Genomic DNA, 20603 nt, shown 5'->3' on the forward strand with positions numbered 1-20603 from the left:
TTGTTGCCAATGGTGTTTAATGGCTGACTGAATGTAAGGTTTGATGTAATGTAAGGTTTGATGTCGGTGTAAGGTAGTTTCAAATGTGTTTGTGCTAGGCGAAGAGCAGTCTTAGCTGCTTTATCGGTCTTTTCATTTCCCTTTATACCAACATGGCTGGAAATCCAGAGATAAGAAATTTGAGTTTTAGAAGACAATCGAAATGTTCGGATCAAAAGATTTTGGATTAATGCGTTTCTAGGGTGTCTTGATTTCAAAGCCTGAAGAACCGAAAGAGAGTCGGAACAGATTATTGCCTTTTCAATGCGGTGTTCTTCGATATGGTCAAGCGCCAGACTGATAGCACATGCTTCCGCAGAGAAAATGGAGGCAACATCCGGGAGTCGGATAGAGGAGCAGTGATTAGATGTACAGCATGCTGCCGCAACATTATCACCATCTTTTGATCCGTTAGTGAAGATCTGAACATGGTCAGGGAAAGCCCTAATGAACTCCCGAAAGGAGGATTTGTGTTCTTCGGGTAATACACTGGATTTTGCCCTCTCATGTAGAGATAAATTGATATCATGTGTTTGAATGAGCCATGGTGGTACATCCGATACGGTGTACTCGTCAATGGTGTCGAAATTTATATTTAGTTCCAGCAAAAATTTTGAAATTCTGATGCCAAATGTTGGTATGAGCTTTAGATTTTGTGATTGAATACAAGGTTAAATGCGGGATTTTTGGGGTTGAATTTCAGTTGAGCAGCATACTGTAAGGATAATTTCTTTCGTCGATCGTCTAGAGATGGCTCACTAGCTTCCACATGGAGACTCTTCACAGGTGTTGTTCGAAAAGCTCCAAATGCAAGACGCAGTCCCTGATTCTGTATTGGGTCAAGCATCTGTAGATAGGAGCTGCGAGCCGATCCATAGACAATAGAGCCGTAGTCAAGTTTTGATCTAATAAGTGCCCGATAGATACGTAGAAGCGTTTCACGGTCTGCACCCCAATCAGAATGGGAAAGAACTCGTAGAATGTTCAGCGCCTTCGAGCACTTATCCTTCAGATGTTTGATATGTGGAACAAAGGACAGTTTCGAATCAAATATTAGTCCAAGAAATTTAGTTTGTTCAACTACTGGAATTTTAATTCCATTGAGTGTGAGGTCAGGATCATTGCGTGGTTTTCGTTTTTGACAGAAGTGCATACAGTTTTTGATCTTGAAAATCTAAAGCCATTTTCGTCAGCCCAATTTTGTAATTTGCCTAAACATTGTTGGAGTTGTCGTTCTATTTTTTAAATTTTAATGGGGTCATAAAGGTTCAAACATTTATTCTCGATGAGCTCCTCTTTTAACTTGAACCCAGTCCGCCCTATGTAGATGCAGTGTCATATGAATGGTGATACATTTCATGGAATTAACATTCTACATTGGCGGACATTTTCAATAGTCAAATTCATATAACAGTCATAAGGTCTTGTTGTTTGTGGATGTTGCCTTGTTCTTTTGTTTCATCGAGTAAGGTAGGGTTTAGAAAATAGGTTTTTAGTAGAAGATGAAACCCGGTTATAGGATGTCGACGGGTAGCAAAATATGCTGAATATATAGAGATTGAACAGTGTTTTAATTACGTTAAAGGTGGTATGAATGCAATGGGATACAGACATATTCAATGTAGCGCTCTATAGTTACATACATAAGTCTATTTTTACATGTTCATGATAAAAAACCGATGTTGGTTGCTAAGCTGAGTAACCACGGTAGTCAGTATGGCCGTTGATATAGTTCCGATTGTTGAATGTTATAGCTGCAGTTTGATATGGAATATAACAAAGACAGCTTTCAATTATTTTCAAAATGTTTTTTTTTTTTCAATTTGATCATAATTATATCAATAATGTCCATTTCGAATAAAAATTGAGATAACCGAGACGGAACGACTACCGGTATGTATCGTTGTCAAGGAAGTGATGCGGTCCGAAGTTGAGCGAGCCGCCATATTTGATTTTCAACCGAGGAAAGTTACTGGGATAGAGCCTATTATTAGTTCTTTTTTTAATTTATTTCCGATTACAATTATGTCGTCCATTTTAACACAGTACAATGTGATATCTCGCCCGGCCAATCACCTTCCAAAGAAAACCACACTTATGCTAGATAAGCTGTCCTTCAACCCAGGTATATGTAAATGGAAATCGTTTACGTATGTTCAGTTCCGATTCAATGTCTGTCGCTATTCTACTGTAATAGTATCACTACAATTTATCAGGTGTACGGAGTTACGGCCCTTGGCGGAGCTATCGAGTCTCTTCTGCTGGAATACAGGGCGAGTTTGGGAGCAAGCTATAACGACCGTAGTGGACTATATAGTGTTATCGTACTTACTTTAGTTACATGTTGTGCGCATTGTTGTACTTCTTATCGGCAAGAGCTCAACCGTCAATTTCCTTTTGCCATTTCATGGTAACTAAACTTCCTTTGCACATGCGTCAGTTTTCGAAAACATGACAGTGATTGGCTGTTGATTATACGTATGTGTAATATCAATAACTAGAACAGCATGATTTTATTCATCAGACTCGAACTCGCCCACAATATGGTGAACACGCTGCCGTCGGTTTGGTTTTCATTCGCCGTTCTTGAACGTATCTAATGATGTTACCAGTGTCAACATCAACTTAAAACATTACACATACGGCTACCCATCTAATGTTTAAGATTAAAGATGCTCCACCGCCGACAGAGCATAAATGATATTCATCATTTGAACAATGATTGGTGTTAAATCGTGTACATATATGTCTAATTAACACGAAAAATAATACAAAATAATTTATTTTGCCTTTAGTGCATGAACAATCAGTACTTCATTTCATATAGGATATAGTGCCACGGTATTTTTTTCGGGATGCAATTATATATATTTTTATATTTCAACTTGAAGTAAAATTAGAAGCTCAAACTTTTCAATGTCGGTAATGGTGTAAATTAAACTTTTGTAACTGACGAAAAATACTAAATCGTCTGCTCCTGTTTTTTATAGTGAAAAAATACCATTTGTCAGCGGTGGAGCATCTTTAATATAAAATTAGTTTTTTATGTTCAACCGGATCATCGCTTCTTGTTTTATTTTCACTTTGTCGGGTTTTCCCGTTGCGAGTCGTGGAAGAGAATCAAATTCGAGGAAATATGTTGGATCTTGCCCTATAACATTGTCACCGAGGATTTCAGTGCAGCGTTGTTGAACATCCAGCATTGTGATTGGTGTGGTTTTATCTAGCACCACGCATGCGCAAACCTCCTCATACACACGTTCATCAGGCACAGCTAAGACGACAACATCGTTCACACCAGCAATAGAAGTGATGCATTCCTCTACGTCACCCGATACCACCTTCAGTGTCCCTCGTTTAATGATGTTGCTCATCCTTCCCTTGATAATCAGACCCCCATCAGACCTCAAAATTCCCACATCCCCCATGTTTAGCCAGCCGTCCACGATCGACTTGTTTTGATCTTCTGTTGCATTGATGTATCCTTTTAACATCCAAGGAACTTTTATAAAAAATGTGCCCATTTCTCCATGAACCACCGGGTTCAAATCTTCCCCACAAACCTTTATTTGAACTCCAGGAAATGTAGAGCCAAGATGTCCGACTTCCATGTCGCTGTCTAACTCACAGTATGTCACTAAGCCCACCTCTGTGGAGCCATATGTCATGTACATCCGTTCACATACCTCTCCGATGATCCCCGTGTCTTTGTGTTTGATAATCTGGCCGCCGGTGATGATCGATTTCATTCTGTATCCCGTCTGAACGATTTTATCTTTGTTCTGCATTATATCGTATATACAGAACGGGAGAAAAAGGCCACTAGTGCATTTTTCCTTCATTATGATATCCCAGAGTTCCATGATGTCGCCTCCCTTAGCAGTTATCCGTCCATCCCGAAACACTCTCGTGTCGGCCTCTAATAGACAGTATATAATATTACCGCCGATCCAGGAGAAAGGGCGGTCGCTAAAGCATGTACCTCCACTATCATTTTCTCCGCGATACATCATGAAAGCCGAATCCGTGTTAACTAAAGCCAAGTGAGTGAATTCCACCATTTTAGGCTTCCCTGTGGAGCCAGATGTCATAAAAACAACGGCAGTAGACTCCGGGAAGATTCGCGGGAGTTCCCGATCTGTCGGATACTCAATCGCTAGTGATTCCACGTCAGTCAAAGTAGAGTTCCCAGTCTTTCGCAGTAAAACAAAACTTGGGTTACCTTCCCTTTGAGGTGGGTTGTTAGTGAGGAAATTCTCGGTGTCTTTTAAGAATGACTTATCATCCTCCGGGTCAAATAGAACCAACTTACATCCGGAAATCTTTACTTCGTCGAGGGTTTTCTTAAAGTTCCCTTGTATTATTGGCAGATGGATGCTAACCGCACCAGTCATAAGGATAGCTAGTTCTCCAATGATCCATTCCATCGAGTTCGGTCCGGTTATCCCTACCCTATCTCCTGTCTGGATACCTTGGTCCAACAGAAACGAGGCGGTGCGGGTTGCCCGCAGTTTGAGATCACTGAGAGTTATGGCACGGCGAGTTCCGTCAGGGAAGCGCTGGATAAATAGTTCCTTTTCTGGTTCCTTACAGACATTCTCATTGAAGACGTCAACAATGGATTTGTACTTGATCGGATGGCCAAGCGGCCTGTCGATGAAGCTTAGCTCCGCCATGCTTGTCAATCCACTGGAAAAAGTAATGTACACTCATTAAATACAGTGAAATATCAACCTAATACCATTTTTGTTTGTTTAATTACCTAACAGCGGGGGTCAAGTAAGGACGGTTCCCTTGTATGTGGTATGAGCGTGTATGTAGTAAGTGCATATTTTGGAAGACTGTGGTATAGAACTCTTGCCCTTTTTATAGTGCTATATCACTGTATTGTTTCTTTGTTTGATTCATTAATGTCCTATCAACAGCTATGGTCATGTAAGGACGGCCTCCCATGTATGCGGTGTGTTGCGTGTATGTTGTGCGAGGTGAGTGGACTGGGAGACTGCGGTATGTTCGTGTTATGTCTTCTTGTATAGTGGAACTGTTGCCCTTTTTATAGTGCTATATCACTGAAGCATGCCGCCGAAGACACCAAGCAACACACCCCACCCGGTCACATTATACTGACAACGGGCGAACCAGTCGTCCCACTCCCTGTATGCGAAAGTTTCAAAGCGAAAAAAGTCACATTTTCAAGACAAAATGACCGCCTAATGGGTAATTTCTTAAAATCACTATATAATAAAAACTACTAGGATTTTTTTGACAAAATTTGTAACGGTCAATTTGCTTCAAATATTGATATTTTTTTTAAATCTCATAACTTCTTATGTCGAAACGAGACTTCAACGGGACTGAAACCTCGGATGTGTGGATCCTTAATAGGCCGTTAAACACAATCAGCCAAACCAAACAAAGTAACCCAAACCTTTATATTTTGTCATATTATACAGGTGAACTCAAACAGTCAGATCTAACAATTTTGTATGAAAAAATCTTAAGAAAAATATAGCGTTATCGAAGACTGTAAAACCCCAGAGTTACTTCGAGTGCAAAAGTCAAGGTTGCAGGTGAAAAGGTAACTGCGGAGAGTTAAAGATGCTCCACCGCTGACAAATGGTATATTTTCACTATCAAAAACAGAAGCAGACGATTTAGTATTTTTCTTCATTTACAAAAGTTAATTACTTAACACCATTACCACCACTGAAAAGTTTGAGCTTCTAATTTTACTTCAAGTAAAAAATATGAAAAATAATTAATTGCATCCCGACAAAATTCCGTGGCACTATATCCTATATGGAATGAAGTACTGATTGCGCATACACCAAAGGCGAAATGAATCATTTTATATTATTTTTTGTGTTAACTAGACATCTATATATACATGATTAAACACCAATAATTGTTCAAATGATGAATACCATTTATACCCTGTCGGCGGTGGAGCGTCTTTAACGATAAAAAAGAATATACAGTTACTCTGACATCAACATCTGTTTAGCAACAAGATATCAACCATAATTGAGAATGTTAAAACCCAAAGTTACTTCGAGTGCACAAAGTTCTGTCAAGGTTGCAGGTGGGAAAGAAACCGCGGAGTTAACAATAAAAGGAATATTCTAAGATATCAATAATGGTTTAACCACTAGGTATATAACACATATGAGAATATAACGAGTAGCACAATCTGATACTGAACTGACAATACGGTACCCAGTTGTCCCACTAAAAGAATTTCATATCCACTGTAATGTTCACAACGCAAAAGGAAACACGACACCTTTTCGTCAAAATAAAAAGTGTTTAGAAAATTCGCTTTATGTCAGCTACCACAAAAAAACTAGTGTATTCTATATGACCTGCACATCAACAAAAGTTATATTTTTAACTTGTAATATGATATGTCCAGACGACCTGTTCACCTAATTCGTGTCGTTCAGAAGTGCTTTTGGGTAAATTACCCAGGGAGAATGTTGGGAGAAATCACAACAGAAATACAATTTAATGTTTCTATGTCCAGATTTAAATGCTCAATGTAAGAATCTAGTACTTGCACATCAACAAATACAAGACATATGAAAAAAAAAAAAAATAGAACATTGTCATGTTTACAAGATATCGGATTGAAAGAATCGTTATATTGCGTATGATTATATAAAAGATCTTAAATGAATAAAACTCGTCTCGGAAGTTTTAATTTTGTTCTCGGAAATGTATGGTTTTGGGATTTACTGATTTAACGAGCCGTGTTAAAATTTAGAAATTGAAACTTTGCACTTCTCGATGGAAGTAACCGGAAATTGTTTTATCTCCTTCCCTTGATGAATTTCTTATGAGCAGCTACATCTATATTTACGACCTAAATAAATGTTTGCGTCATTATAGTCTTAGTGTCACAAGTAAAATTCACGTTTGCGTTATAGGAGATTTCAGAAAAGATGGCGTGACGTCACAGAAACTTTACATCCGGGTCCTCAAAGGTACAAACACAGTATGGCGACTAATAAAAACAATAACAGATACGTACATCCCTGCTACAAAATCGATACTTTGACAAAAGTATACACATTCATACTTGCACATTCCGATTTTAAAATTGTTTCTTATGGTTTCAGAGGTTACAGACATTTATATTTTTATATTTACAATTGTTTATTGCTAAAAATATTTGTGTAGATTTAGTGTTGAAGCCAGCTTGCGAAGCGGTGTCGGGCCGTCAGAGTACCCGTTTTTTCTTCACAGGTAGAAATCCATGTTGTAAAAAGTTATGAATAAATAATTGATTTTATTGTGTAATGTTTCTGTTATACATGAAAAAACTGTTCACAACACTATTAATATAACGAAATGTGAACCACCTTGCCAGACCACGGCCGCTCGTGCATGGCTTCGCTAGTAGATCACCTCAGGCCACAGCCCATAGTTAGGAATTTAATTATATAAATACGTAATTACCAACACATATCTCAAGAAGTACTTATAAAAGATATATATTTCTTTCTTTACCATGTATATCTGGTTTCAAAGGAATGCTTTCAACCACTGTGTTACACTTATATGCAGATCTACGCAATGTAAATGTACATTGTATGGCTGCCGATCGCGATATCTCGAAAAATTCTAATGTTGAAATCGGTCAGTTTTAATGCTGTAGAGTTTATCTTTTTAATTTCAGTCTTTTCATTCCATGGGCTGCTAAATGAAGTCTCAAATTGAAGTGATATTATTTTTAAATAATTCGAATACATGTTTGATAGACTACATTTAGATTCGTGAACACTATATGTAAATGCCGACCAGGACACATTGCGCACGGCTTCGAAAATCCTAAAATACTAAAAGTTTTGTTTAAAAATGTGATAAAAAGTAACTATAAACTTACTCATTTGTATGCCATAAACCAACTTTCAAAATTTCTGACTAAAGAATTATCCAGAATACGTAATTTTGTGACTCTGAAAAAGGACGAAATTCGAAATCTCGCTAGCACTGTACGTAATGGCTGCCGTGCGCTTGGGGTAATCTACGAAAGCAAACTTTAATTTGGTCTTAATCACACATCGTAAGGTGTTTTACCAAGTAAGACTAAGAAAACAGTAATCGCTTATTAAAATTTCAGTACGATATTTGCGGAACTTGGAATTTAATTTGTAATTTCAAGTTGATATTTGCAATATTCTGTCAATGTTTATACATAATGGCGAATGTGGTTTTTTTCGTGTCGGTCGAAAATAGAGTATAAACGTCGTAAAATATATGAATACCATATGTTTATACCTAAATATTATTGTTACATATTTTTATTTACACCTTTTGAAATTAAGATAAAGCAACAATTCTCGGATTGCGGTACTATTTATTACAATAAAATGTAAACAAACATCGAAGCGGCTGTGTTCCCACCATGTTGATGTGTACAGATCTACGGAGTTGTACCTTTGAGCGCCCGGATGTACCTTTGTGTGACGTCATCGCCATCTTTTCTGAAATCTCCTATTATGTTCAAACACACGAGAATAGTTGGTGGGTGGATGAGAAGATCTATAACCGGGAAGTGTGTTCATCGCTTTCGAAATTAATCGCTCGTCAAACTTACCAGACTTACTGCAATTAAAATGGTGATATCAGAGGAACATGACTACGTATAATATGTAGTATGTCAATCAATAAACCAAATTAAAATCAATCAATTATTGAATAGTGTGAAATATCTTACATCGTATAAAACAGTTCGAAAAAAATTCTTACCAATCGTTAGGTATGTCCTATCCCTTGTATGACTCTCCCGTGAACTAAACAAAAAATCAGTTCTATATACGTATTCAAATCACGTTATCATATTTATGTCAGAGACGCATGTCTACTCATACTATGGTGAGATAGCACACTAATGTCTACACATCAATATAAAAAATATGTATATATGCCATGTGTGTATGTGTGTAGTTGCCTCCGTTTACTTATCGGCTGCTCACCCGCTGTGTAGAAGTGTCACCGACGTCAAGTGATTCCCGTGGAGGTAACTGGGTGAGGTACATGGCATTGAATATACCGCAGTCTCCCGAAACACGCACCTCGCACAACATACACGCAACACACTGCATACATGGGAGGCCGTCCTTACATGACCATAGCTGTTAATAAGACTTTAATTAAACAAACAAACATGGCATTGAAACAAAGAACACGATGCTAATTTCAATAGATAAAAGAAGAATTGACTACCAATTACCATTTTGTCAATCTAATTAAATTAAGATCCATATAACCACTCTTATCAAACGTAGTGATAATCAGGATCTGGATTTTCATCAGATTGTCATTTTGTATTTGTGTATCCTTCTGAATATAATTCACTCGTAATTAAATCTAATTGTACCCCCTGACGGCTGCACACGGGTTAACCGATTGCACGTTGTGTGAAATTGTTTTCGTAACCTAAAGTCTTCACACAAGGGTACCTCTCAATTAAATATATTTAAACTTTCAAGGACAAACAAATAGGTATAAAATATTCAATACTATTATGTTCAAATGGGCTGAACCACTTAGGTTGGACACAAGTGTTAACAACAGTTTCTCAACTGTTTTGGGTTCAGTAAAGGTACTTCAAACCCCATAAAAAGTCCATCGGAACCCCCCATGGCAAGCCTTATTTTCGGTATAAATCCAAACTTGCCGCCATAACTGTACGTTCAATTTTAATATAGACATACTATATTAAAATTGATCGACCAGAAAATAATATTGAGATGTCAAATCTAACCAATTACAGGATAAACAATCCGTTTGATACCATTTTTGTCATCTAATGTAGACTATTGGAACTGATCGACCAGAAAATAATATTGAGATGTCAAATCTAACCAATTTCAGGATAAACAATCCGTTTGATACCATTTTTGTCTTCTAATGTAGGTCATAGTGACATATTTGTTAAGGATAGTATTTTGTCTGGCCTTGTATATTGCGAGTTAACTGTTCCCTGTGAACACGATGAAGTAAATTAAAATTGAGCTTAATGACACATCAGTACAACAAAATTTGTTTGTTGGTTTATTTTAACGTCCTATTAACAGCCAGGGGCATGTAAGGACGGCCTCCCATGTATGCAGTGTGTAGCGTGTGTGAAGTGCGAGGTGAGTGTCTTGGGAGACTGCGGTATGTTCGTGTTGTGTCTTCTTGTATAGTGGAACTGTTTCCCCTTTTTATAGTGCCATATCACTGAAGCTGTGCATTCTTGGGGTGTGTGTGTGTATGGTTGGGGTGTGTGTGTGTATGGTAATAGTTAAATTAATTATTCTATGGGTATGGTTGCTTGTGCAAGTTTGTATATAAATAGTAGTTATTGTAGAGTTGGTTGTTGGATGCTATATACACTTAACCCAGTAATCCATTGTGGAGTGTATCTGACTTCGTTGTACCATCATATAGGCGGGTGCTCCAAAAAATAAGCGGAGGAATTTACGTTGTTACATACATACATACATGCCGCCGAAGACATCCCAACCGGTCACATAATACTGACAACGGGCGAAACAGTCGTCCCACTCCCCGTTTGCTGAGCGGTAAGCAGGAGCAGAAACTACCACTATTATAGACTTTGGTATGTCTCGGCCAGGGGACAGAACCCAGAGCCGTCCTCACAGGGGCGAGCGCCCAACAGAAAGCCAATTCTATCGCAGTACAACAAGACAATTCTATCGAATGTGAAAAAACGACTTCGCCGATTCTGATATTTTTGTTTGGAAAATGTGCTGAAAAGAGGAAGTAATTTGACGATAGATGAATTTAAAATCAGTCATGTCATGCTAACCATTGTTTAAATGTAACTATGGAAAATGTTTTAAACCATGTGCAAAGTATGCGCGGGGAATGATAATAGATGTGATAGTTGTCTCAATTTGTAGCAGGTTGCCATATAGAAAATATGTCCAAAATTAGACTTCTATTGCCTGTAGAATTTTTATACACAAATTAAAAAACGACCAATTTGGCGGCTATTCCGAAAAGTTTGTTTGTTTGAGTTTTACGGCCCATCGACAACTAAGGTCATTTAGGGCCAAACTACAGGGCAGGCATCAGTACCAGGATATAAACAAGGACTGTATCTAAACGATCAGGATAAAAAAGGACAAATAAAAACTGAAACAAAATTGTAAATGTTGATTTAATACAAGGAGTTGCATAGAATAAAATAGTTTTGGCTAAAACACATGAGAAAACTCATCCCCAATGTTGATGAAACGATGGGTTGCGTTGAAATGAATATAAGATACGATGAGAAAACGTTCAAATTTTGTTAAAAATTGCCGATCTCTTTGAGATAGTTGAAAATACGTTTATGTTTCACGGCATGGAACAAAGTGTACATGTCGGAGACATCATACTACTCATCTCGTATGTGTTTAAAATCAATACAATGCAATAAAACATGCTCCATTGTGGGAGGAAAATCACATGCATGGCATGTAGAAGAATCCTCCCCTCTGACAAACAAATAGGTATAAAATATTCAATACTATTATGTTCAAATGGGCTGAACCACTTAGGTTGGACACAAGTGTTAACAACAGTTTCTCAACTGTTTTGGGTTCAGTAAAGGTACTTCAAACCCCATAAAAAGTCCATTCGGAACCCCCCATGGCAAGCCTTATTTTCGGTATAAATTCAAACTGGCCGCCATAACTGTACGTTCAATTTTAATATTGACATACTATATTAAAATTGATCGACCAGAAAATAATATTGAGATGTCAAATCTAACCAATTACAGGATAAACAATCCGTTTGATACTATTTTTGTCATCTAATGTAGACTATTGGAACTGATCGACCAGAAAATAATATTGAGATGTCAAATCTAACCAATTTCAGGATAAACAATCCGTTTGATACCATTTTTGTCTTTCTAATGTAGGTCATAGTGACATATTTGTTAAGGATAGTATTTTGTCTGGCCTTGTATATTGCGAGTTAACTGTTCCCTGTGAACACAATAACTGAAGTAAATTAAAATTGAGCTTAATGACACATCAATACAACAAATTTTTTTTTTAACATTTTAACGTCCCATGAACAGCTATGGTCATGTAAGGACGGCCTCCCATGTATGCGGTGTGTTGCGTGTATGTTGTGCGAGGTGCGTGTTTTGGGAGACTGCGGTATATTCATGTAGTGTCTTCTTGTATAGTGGAACTTTTGCCCTTTTTATAGTGCTATATCACTGGAGCATGCCGCCGAAGACACCGAGCAACACACCCCACCCGGTCACATTATACTGACAACGGGCGAAATTGTAAATGTTGATTTAATACAAGGAGTTGTATAGAATAAAATAGTTTTGGCTAAAACACATGAGAAAACTCATCCCCAATGTTGATGAAACGATGGGTTGCGTTGAAATGAATATAAGATACGATGAGAAAACGTTGAAATTTTGTTAAAAATGCCGATCTCTTTGAGATAGTTGAAAATACGATTATGTCTCACGGCATGGAACAAAGTGTACATGTCGGAGACATCATAATACTCATCTCGTATGTGTTTAAAATCAATACAATGCAATAGAACATGCTCCATTGTGAGAGGAAAATCACATGCATGGCATGTAGAAGAATCCTCCCCTCTCAATAGATAGGAATGTGTAAAATATGTGTGTCCAATTCGGAGCCGAGAGAGAACAACTTCCTCTCTGCGGTCTCTCCGAATGGACAGATTAGGATTAAGTGTAGGTTGTATTTTGAACAGTTTATTGTTTGTTTCGGTAGACCACCTTTGTTGCCAATGGTGTTTAATGGCTGACTGAATGTAAGGTTTGATGTCGGTGTAAGGTAGTTTCAAATGTGTTTGTGCTAGGCGAAGAGCAGTCTTAGCTGCTTTATCGGCCTTTTCATTTCCCTTTATACCCACATGGCTGGGAATCCAGAGATAAGAAATTTGAGTTTTAGAAGACAATCGAAATGTTCGGATCAAAAGATTTTGGATTAATGCGTTTCTAGGGTTTCTTGATTTCAAAGCCTGAAGAACCGAAAGAGAGTCGGAACAGATGATTGCCTTTTCAATGCGGTGTTCTTCGATATGGTCAAGCGCCAGACTGATAGCACATGCTTCCGCAGAGAAAATGGAGGCAACATCCAGGAGTCGGATAGAGGAGCAGTGATTCGATGTACAGCATGCTGCCGCACCATCTTTTGAGCCGTCAGTGAAGATATGAACATGGTAAGGGAAAACCCTTATGCACTCCAGAAAGGAGGATTTGTGTTCTTCGGGTAATGCACTGGATTTTGCCCTCTCATGTAGAGATAAATTGATATCAGGTGTTTGAATGAGCCATGGTGGTACATCCGATACGGTGTACTCGTCAATGGTGTCGAAATTTATATTTAGTTCCAGCAAAAAATTTGAAATTCTGATGCCAAATGTTGGTATGAGCTTTTGATTTTGTGTAAATATTTCTTGATGTGTTGTGATTGAATACAAGGTTAAATGCGGGATTTTCGGGTCCAAGAAATTTAGTTTGTTCAACTATTGGAATTTTAATTCCATTGCAGTGTTGAGGTCAGGATCATTGTGTGGTTTTCGTTTTTGCATACAGACAGAAAATCTAAACCGCCAGTGCATACAGACAGTTTTTTATCTTGAAATCTAAGGTTGACACAAGCCATTTAGTTTACTGTTTGTTAATTTTTTCGTCAGCCCTGGGGGACGCCCATCTCCTCCTGTGTTTTTGTTTCTGAATAATTTGCCTTTAAACATAAAATTTGTAGTTGTCGTATACCGATATCTGATGGCTGATCGTTCATGATTCCATATTGCCAAAATTGTGTCGTATGCCTTTTCAAGGTCAAAGAATATGGCCACAAGATGTTTCTTTCTTGGCAAAGGCTTCTCGTATAAATGTTTCTAGTCTAACTAAGTGGGTCTACCGTTCCCCTGCGTTTTTCTAAATGCCGCTTTGCAAAGGACTTAAAATATTGTTTGATTCCAGGAACCAAAAATAATCTATGTATTTATCATTACGTTCTAGAATTTTACAAATACAACTCGTCCCCCCAAAAAATGAAATAGGGACGATATGTTATTGGCATTAGAAGCATCTTTCCCGGGCTTCGGAAGGGGTATAATAGTAGATTCCTTCCAAAGACTCGTGAGAATTTTGCAGAAGAGTAAACTTGGTTAAGTTATAGTTAAAAGACTATTTTAGTGAAGAGTCTGGTAATTGTTTTAATATAACAAACATATATCGGGTTTCGTCGGACGTTGCATTAATCAAACATCATAGTGTTACTGATTCCTCAATGGGACTCATCTATTTTCGGTTTGGTATCTCAAAAAATCCTATTGTAACTTTAACAGCTATTATTTAAAACTTAAGACGTCTCTTTTCCCTTATTTCTTTTTTAAATTTTAGATGATTTTTTTGATCATTTTTTTTGACGGATGAATTTTGGGAGGGTTTAGCTATGTCGGATTTTGAAGAAACTTATTTTTTGTTCGAAGATGGTAGGGACGCTGTTGCTTTTCTTTTCCCAGTGATTTTACGAAGTCATTTTCCAAACTTTTGAATAGACCTTTGGCGTTTGCTCTCCAAATTTTAAAACAATTGTTAAGTTATGAGAGGTTTGGCGAAGCCAAGTGTTCCGCCTCAGAGCTCAGTTTCTACCAGATCTATGAACAATGAATCATTTGAGAGAAGAAACTTAGGTTTTGGGCACGGATTTTTGGTACGTTTTTTACGATAGAAGTGAGCGCTTCTGTGAACTTTTTATTGGGGTCATCAAGGTTGCAAAAAAACAATGTATTCTCGATAGCACAGCGCACAAGTTTTTAACCTGAACCCAGTCTGGTCTATGTGATTGCAGTGTCATATTTATGTGTAACAATGGTGATACAGTTTTCATGGAATATCACATTCTTTTTGGCGGAAAATTTTCAAAGTTCACGTTATACACAATATAACAGTCATAAGGTCTTGTCTGTTTGGTGGAAGTTGCCTACTTCTTTTGTTTCATGTAGTAAGGTAGGGTTTAGAAAAATAGGTTTTTCAAAGTAGAAAGATAAAAAACCCGGTTATAGGATGTACGACGGGTTCAAAATATGCTGAATATAGAGAGATTGAACAGAGTTTTAATTACGTTAAAGGTGGTATGAATGCAATGGGATACAGACATATTCGATTGTAGCGCTTTGTAGTTACATCTCATAAGTCAACATTTTTACATGTTCATGATAAAAAACCGATTGTTGGTTCGCTAAGCAGAGTAACCACGGTAGTCAGTATGGCCAGTTGATATTAGTTCCGATTGTTGAAATGTTATAGCTGCAGATTTGATACACAATATTGTATTAAAGACAAGCTTTCAATTATTTTCAAAATGGTTTTTTTTTTTCATATTTGATCATAATTATATCATAATTGTCCATTTCGAAAACGAAATTGAGAACACACCGAGATGCTTTTACGTAGTTACCGGATATGTATCGTGTCAAGGAAGTGATGCGGTCCGAAGTTGAGCGAGCCGCCCATATTTGATTTTCAACCGAGGAAAGTTACTGGGATTGTGCCTATTTATTAGTTCTTATTTTTTATTTATTTTCCGATTTACAATCATGTCGTCCATTTTAACACAGTACAATGTGATATCTCGCACGGCCCATCAATATCCAAAAGAAAACCACACTTTGCTAGATAAGCTGTCCTTCTAACCCAGGTATATGTATATGGAAATCGATTTTACGTATGTTCAGTTGGGATTCAAAATCGTCATATAAGTTACTACTGTGCATAGTATCAGTACAATATATCATGGTGTACGGCATTTCGGCCCTTGGCGGAAAACTTATCGAAAATACTTCTGCTGGAATACAGGGCGAGTTTGGGAGCAAGCTATAGCGTCCGTAGTGGACTTTTAGTGTTATTTCGTACTTACTTTAGTTACATGTTTGTGCGCATTGTTGTACTTATTATCGGCACTTCTGATGGATGGCTCCGTCAATTCCCTTTTGCCATTTTCATGGTAACATGTTGTGCGCATATTCACAGAAACAAGAAATTATAATGCGCACGTATTATCGACTAGAGCTCTAGAGTCGATTTTCATTCGCCATTCCTGAACGTATCTAATGATGTTACCAGTGTCAACATCAACTTAAATCATTACACATATGGCTATTTATCTCATGTTTAAGATTAAAAGCCATCACAATTAATATAAATTAGTTTTTATGTTCAACCGGATCATCGCTTCTTGTTTAATTTTCACTTTGTCGGGTTTTCCCGTTGCGAGTCGTGGAAGAGAATCAAATTCGAGGAAATATGTTGGATCTTGCCCTATAACATTGTCACCGAGGATTTCAGTGCAGCGTTGTCGAACATCCAGCATTGTGATTGGCGTGGTTTTATCTAGCACCACGCATGCGCAAACCTCCTCATACACACGTTCATCAGGCACAGCTAAGACTACAACATCGTTCACACCAGCAATAGAAGTGATGCATTCCTCTACGTCACCCGATACCACCTTCAGTGTACCTCGTTTAATGATGTTGCTCGTCTTTCCTTTAATAATCAGTCCTCCATCAGACCTCAGAATTCCCACATCCCCCATGTTTAGCCAGCCGTCCACGATCAACTTGTTTTGATCTTCTGTTGCATTGATGTATCCTTTTAACATCCAAGGAACTTTTATGAAAAATGTGCCCATTTCTCCACGAACCACCGGGTTCAAATCTTCCCCACAAACCTTTATTTGAACTCCAGGGAATGTAGAGCCAAGTTGTCCGACTTCCATGTCGCTGTCTAACTGACAGTATGTCACTAAGCCCACCTCTGTGGAACCATACACCATGTACATCCGTTCACAGACCTCTCCGATGATCCCTGTGTCTTTGTGTTTGATAATCTGGCCGCCGGTGATGATCGATTTCATTCTGTATCCCGTCTGAATGATTTTGTCTTTGTTCTGCAGTATATCGTATATACAAAACGGGAGAAAAAGGCCACTTGTGCATTTTTCCTTCATTATGATATCCCAGAGTTCCATGATGTCGCCTCCCTTAGCAGTTATCCGTCCATCCCGAAACACTCTCGTGTCGGCCTCTAATAGACAGTATATAATATTACCGCCAATCCAGGAGAAAGGGCGGTCGCTAAAGCATATACCTCCACTTTCATTTTCTCCGCGATACATCATGAAAGCCGATTCCGTGTTAACTAAAGCCAAATGAGTGAATTCCACCATTTTAGGCTTCCCTGTGGAGCCAGATGTCATAAAAACAACGGCAGTAGACTCCGGGAAGATTCGTGGGAGTTCCCGATCTGTCGGATACTCAATCGCTAGTGATTCCACGTCAGTCAAAGTAGAGTTCCCAGTTTTTCGCAGTAGAACAAAACTTGGGTTACCTTCCCCTTGAGGTGGGTTGTTAGTGAGGAAATTCTCGGTGTCTTTTAAGAATGACTTATCATCCTCCGGGTCAAATAGAACCAACTTACATCCTGAAATCTTTACTTCGAAAAGGGTTTTCTTAAAGTTCCCTTGTATTATTGGCAGATGGATGCTAGCCGCACCAGTCATAAGGATAGCTAGTTCTCCAATGATCCATTCTATCGAGTTCGGACCGGTTATCCCTACCCTATCACCTGTCTGGATACCTTGATCCAACAGAAACGAGGCGGTGTGGGTTGCCCGCAGTTTGAGATCACTGAGAGTTATGGCACGGCGAGTTCCGTCAGGGAAGCGCTGGATAAATAGATCCTTTTCTGGTTCCTTAGAGACATTCTCATTGAAGACATCAACAATGGATTTGTACTTGATCGGATGGCCAAGCGGCCTGTCGATGAAGCTTAGCTCCGCCATACTCTTCAATCCACTGAAAAAAGTAATGTACAATCATTAAATACAGTGAAATATCAACCTAATACCATTTTTGTTTGTTTAATTACTTAACAGCGGGGGTCAAGTAAGGACGGTTCCCTTGTATGTGGTATGAGCGTGTATGTAGTAAGTGCATATTTTGGAAGACTGTGGTATAGAACTCTTGCCCTTTTTATAGTGCTATATCACTGTATTGTTTCTTTGTTTGATTCATTAACGTCCTATCAACAGCTATGGTCATGTAAGGACGGCCTACCATGTTTGCGGTGTGATGCGTGTATGTTGTGTGAGGTGCGTGTTTTGGGAGACTGTGGTATGTTTGTGTTGTGTCTCCTTGTATAGTGGAACTGTTGCCCTTTTTATAGTGCTATATCACTGATGCATGCCGCCGAAGACACCCAGCAACACACCTCACCCGGTCACATTATACTGACAACAGGCGAATCAGCCGTCCCAATCCCTGTTTGCTGAGCGCTATCTCACTGTAAAAAAGTTTCAAAGCGAAAAAATGCACATTTTCAAATTGACAAAATGGCCGCCGAATGGGTAAATTCTTAAAATCACTATATAAAAAATATACTAGGAATAGAAATGTTATTTTTTACAAATTTGTAATGGACAATTTGCGTCAGATATTGATCAATTTTATTGGAAAATCTCTTAACTTGATCTATGTCGAAACGAGACTTCAACGGGACTGAAACCTCGGATGTGTGGATCCTTATATACAATCAGCCAACCCAAACAAAGTCACTCAAATCTTTATATTTTGTCATACTATACAGGTGAACTCAAACAGTCAGATCTAACAATTTTGTATGTAGTTCGAGTGCAAAAAGTTCAGTCAAGGTTGCAGGTGAAAAGGTAACTGCGCAGAGTTAAAGATGCTCCACCGCTGACAAATGGTATATTTTCACTATCAAAAACAGAAGCAGACGATTTAGTATTTTTCTTCATTTACAAAGGTTAATTACTTAACACTATTACCACATTTGAAAAGTTTGAGCTTCTAATTTTACTTCAAGTAAAAAATATGAAAAATTATTAATTGCATCCCGACAAAATTCCGTGGCACTATATCCTATATGGAATGAAGTACTGATTGCGCATACACCAAAGGCGAAATGAATCATTTTATATTATTTTCTTGTGTTAACTAGACATATATATATACATGATTAAACACCAATAATTGTTCAAATGATGAATACCATTTATACCCTGTCGGCGGTGGAGCGTCTTTAACGATAAAAAAGAATATACAGTTACTCTGACATCAACATCTGTTTAGCAACAAGATATCAACCATAATTGAGAATGTTAAAACCCAAAGTTACTTCGAGTGCACAAAGTTCTGTCAAGGTTGCAGGTGGGAAAGAAACCGCGGAGTTAACAATAAAAGGAATATTCTAAGATATCAATAATGGTTTAACCACTAGGTATATAACACATATGAGAATATGACGAGTAGCACAATCTGATACTGAACTGACAATACGGTACCCAGTTGTCCCACTAAAAGAATTTCATATCCACTGTAATGTTCACAACGCAATAGGAAACACGACACCTTTTCGTCAAAATAAAAAGTGTTTAGAAAATTCGCTTTACGTCAGCTACCACAAAAAAACTCGTGTATTCTGTATGACCTGCACATCAACAAAAGTTATATTTTTAACTTGTAATATGCTATGTGCAGACGACCTGTTCACCAAATTCTTGTCGTTCAGAAGTGCTTTATGGGTAAATTACCCAGGGAGAATGTTGGGAGAAATCACAACAGAAATACAATTGAACGTTTATATGTCCAGATTTAAATGCTCAATGTAAGAATCTAGTACTTGCACATCAACAAATACAAGACATATTCACGTTTGCGTTATTATGTTCAAACACACGAGATTAGTTGATGGGTGGATGAGAATATCTATAACCAGAAAATGTGTTCATCGCTTTCGAAATCAATCCCTCATCAAACTAACCAGACTGCAATAAAAATGGTGATATCAGAGGAACATGACTACGTATGTGTAGTATGTCAATCAATCAACCAAATTAAAATCAATCAATAATTGAATAGTGTGAAACATCTTACATCGTATAAAACAGTTCGTTAAAAAATAATATTCTTACCAAGCGTTAGGTATGTCCTATCCCTTGTATGACTTCCGTGAATTAAAAAAAATCAGTTCTATATACGTATTCAAATCACGCTATCATATTTATGTCAGAGACGTATGTCTACTCATACTGGGGTGCGATAGCACACGAACGTCTACACATCAATTTTAAAAATATATGTATATGATGTGTGTATGTGTGTAGTTGCCTCCGTTTACTTATCGGCTGTTCACCCGCTGTGTAGAAGTACTGGTGTCACCGACGTCAAGTAATTCCCGTGGAGGTAACTGGGTGAGGTACATGGCATTGATACAAAGAACACGATGCTAACTTCAATAGATAAAAGAAGAATTGACTACTAATTATCATTTTGTCAATCTAATTAAATTAAGATCCTTATAACCACTCTTATCAAACGTAGTGATAATAAGGATCTGTATTTTAATCAGATTGTCATTTTGTATTTGTGTATCCTTCTGAATAAGATTCACTCGTACGTAAGTCTAATTATACCCCTTGACGGCTGCACACGGGTTAACCGATTGCACATTGTGTGAAATTGTC

The 20603-nt window shown here is 37.9% G+C and overlaps 1 protein-coding gene across 3 annotated transcripts; it reads right to left on the bottom strand.

Annotated features, from left to right (window-relative positions):
* Positions 1-1562: 1562 nt before the first annotated feature.
* On the bottom strand, positions 1563-20273 carry LOC138310396 (putative acyl--CoA ligase YdaB). 3 transcript variants are annotated; one of them, XM_069251606.1, is made up of 2 exons: positions 20052-20273; positions 1563-4728 (listed from the first exon to the last, which is right to left on the bottom strand). In XM_069251606.1, exon 2 carries the CDS (start codon positions 4713-4715, stop codon positions 3075-3077), a length of 1641 nt encoding a protein of 546 aa, XP_069107707.1. In that variant the 5' UTR covers positions 4716-4728; positions 20052-20273; the 3' UTR covers positions 1563-3074. The 3 variants fall into 3 exon arrangements, with proteins under 3 accessions (XP_069107707.1, XP_069107706.1, XP_069107705.1); XM_069251605.1 differs by lacking the exon at positions 20052-20273 and adding an exon at positions 8791-8909 and having other exon boundaries at positions 1565-4728; XM_069251604.1 differs by lacking the exon at positions 1563-4728 and adding an exon at positions 16068-17913 and having other exon boundaries at positions 20052-20203.
* Between the last annotated feature and the right edge of the window lie 330 nt (positions 20274-20603).

This window comes from Argopecten irradians, chromosome 16 (genome assembly GCF_041381155.1).
Source record: "Argopecten irradians isolate NY chromosome 16, Ai_NY, whole genome shotgun sequence".
In the NCBI taxonomy this organism is placed as follows: domain Eukaryota; kingdom Metazoa; phylum Mollusca; class Bivalvia; order Pectinida; family Pectinidae; genus Argopecten; species Argopecten irradians.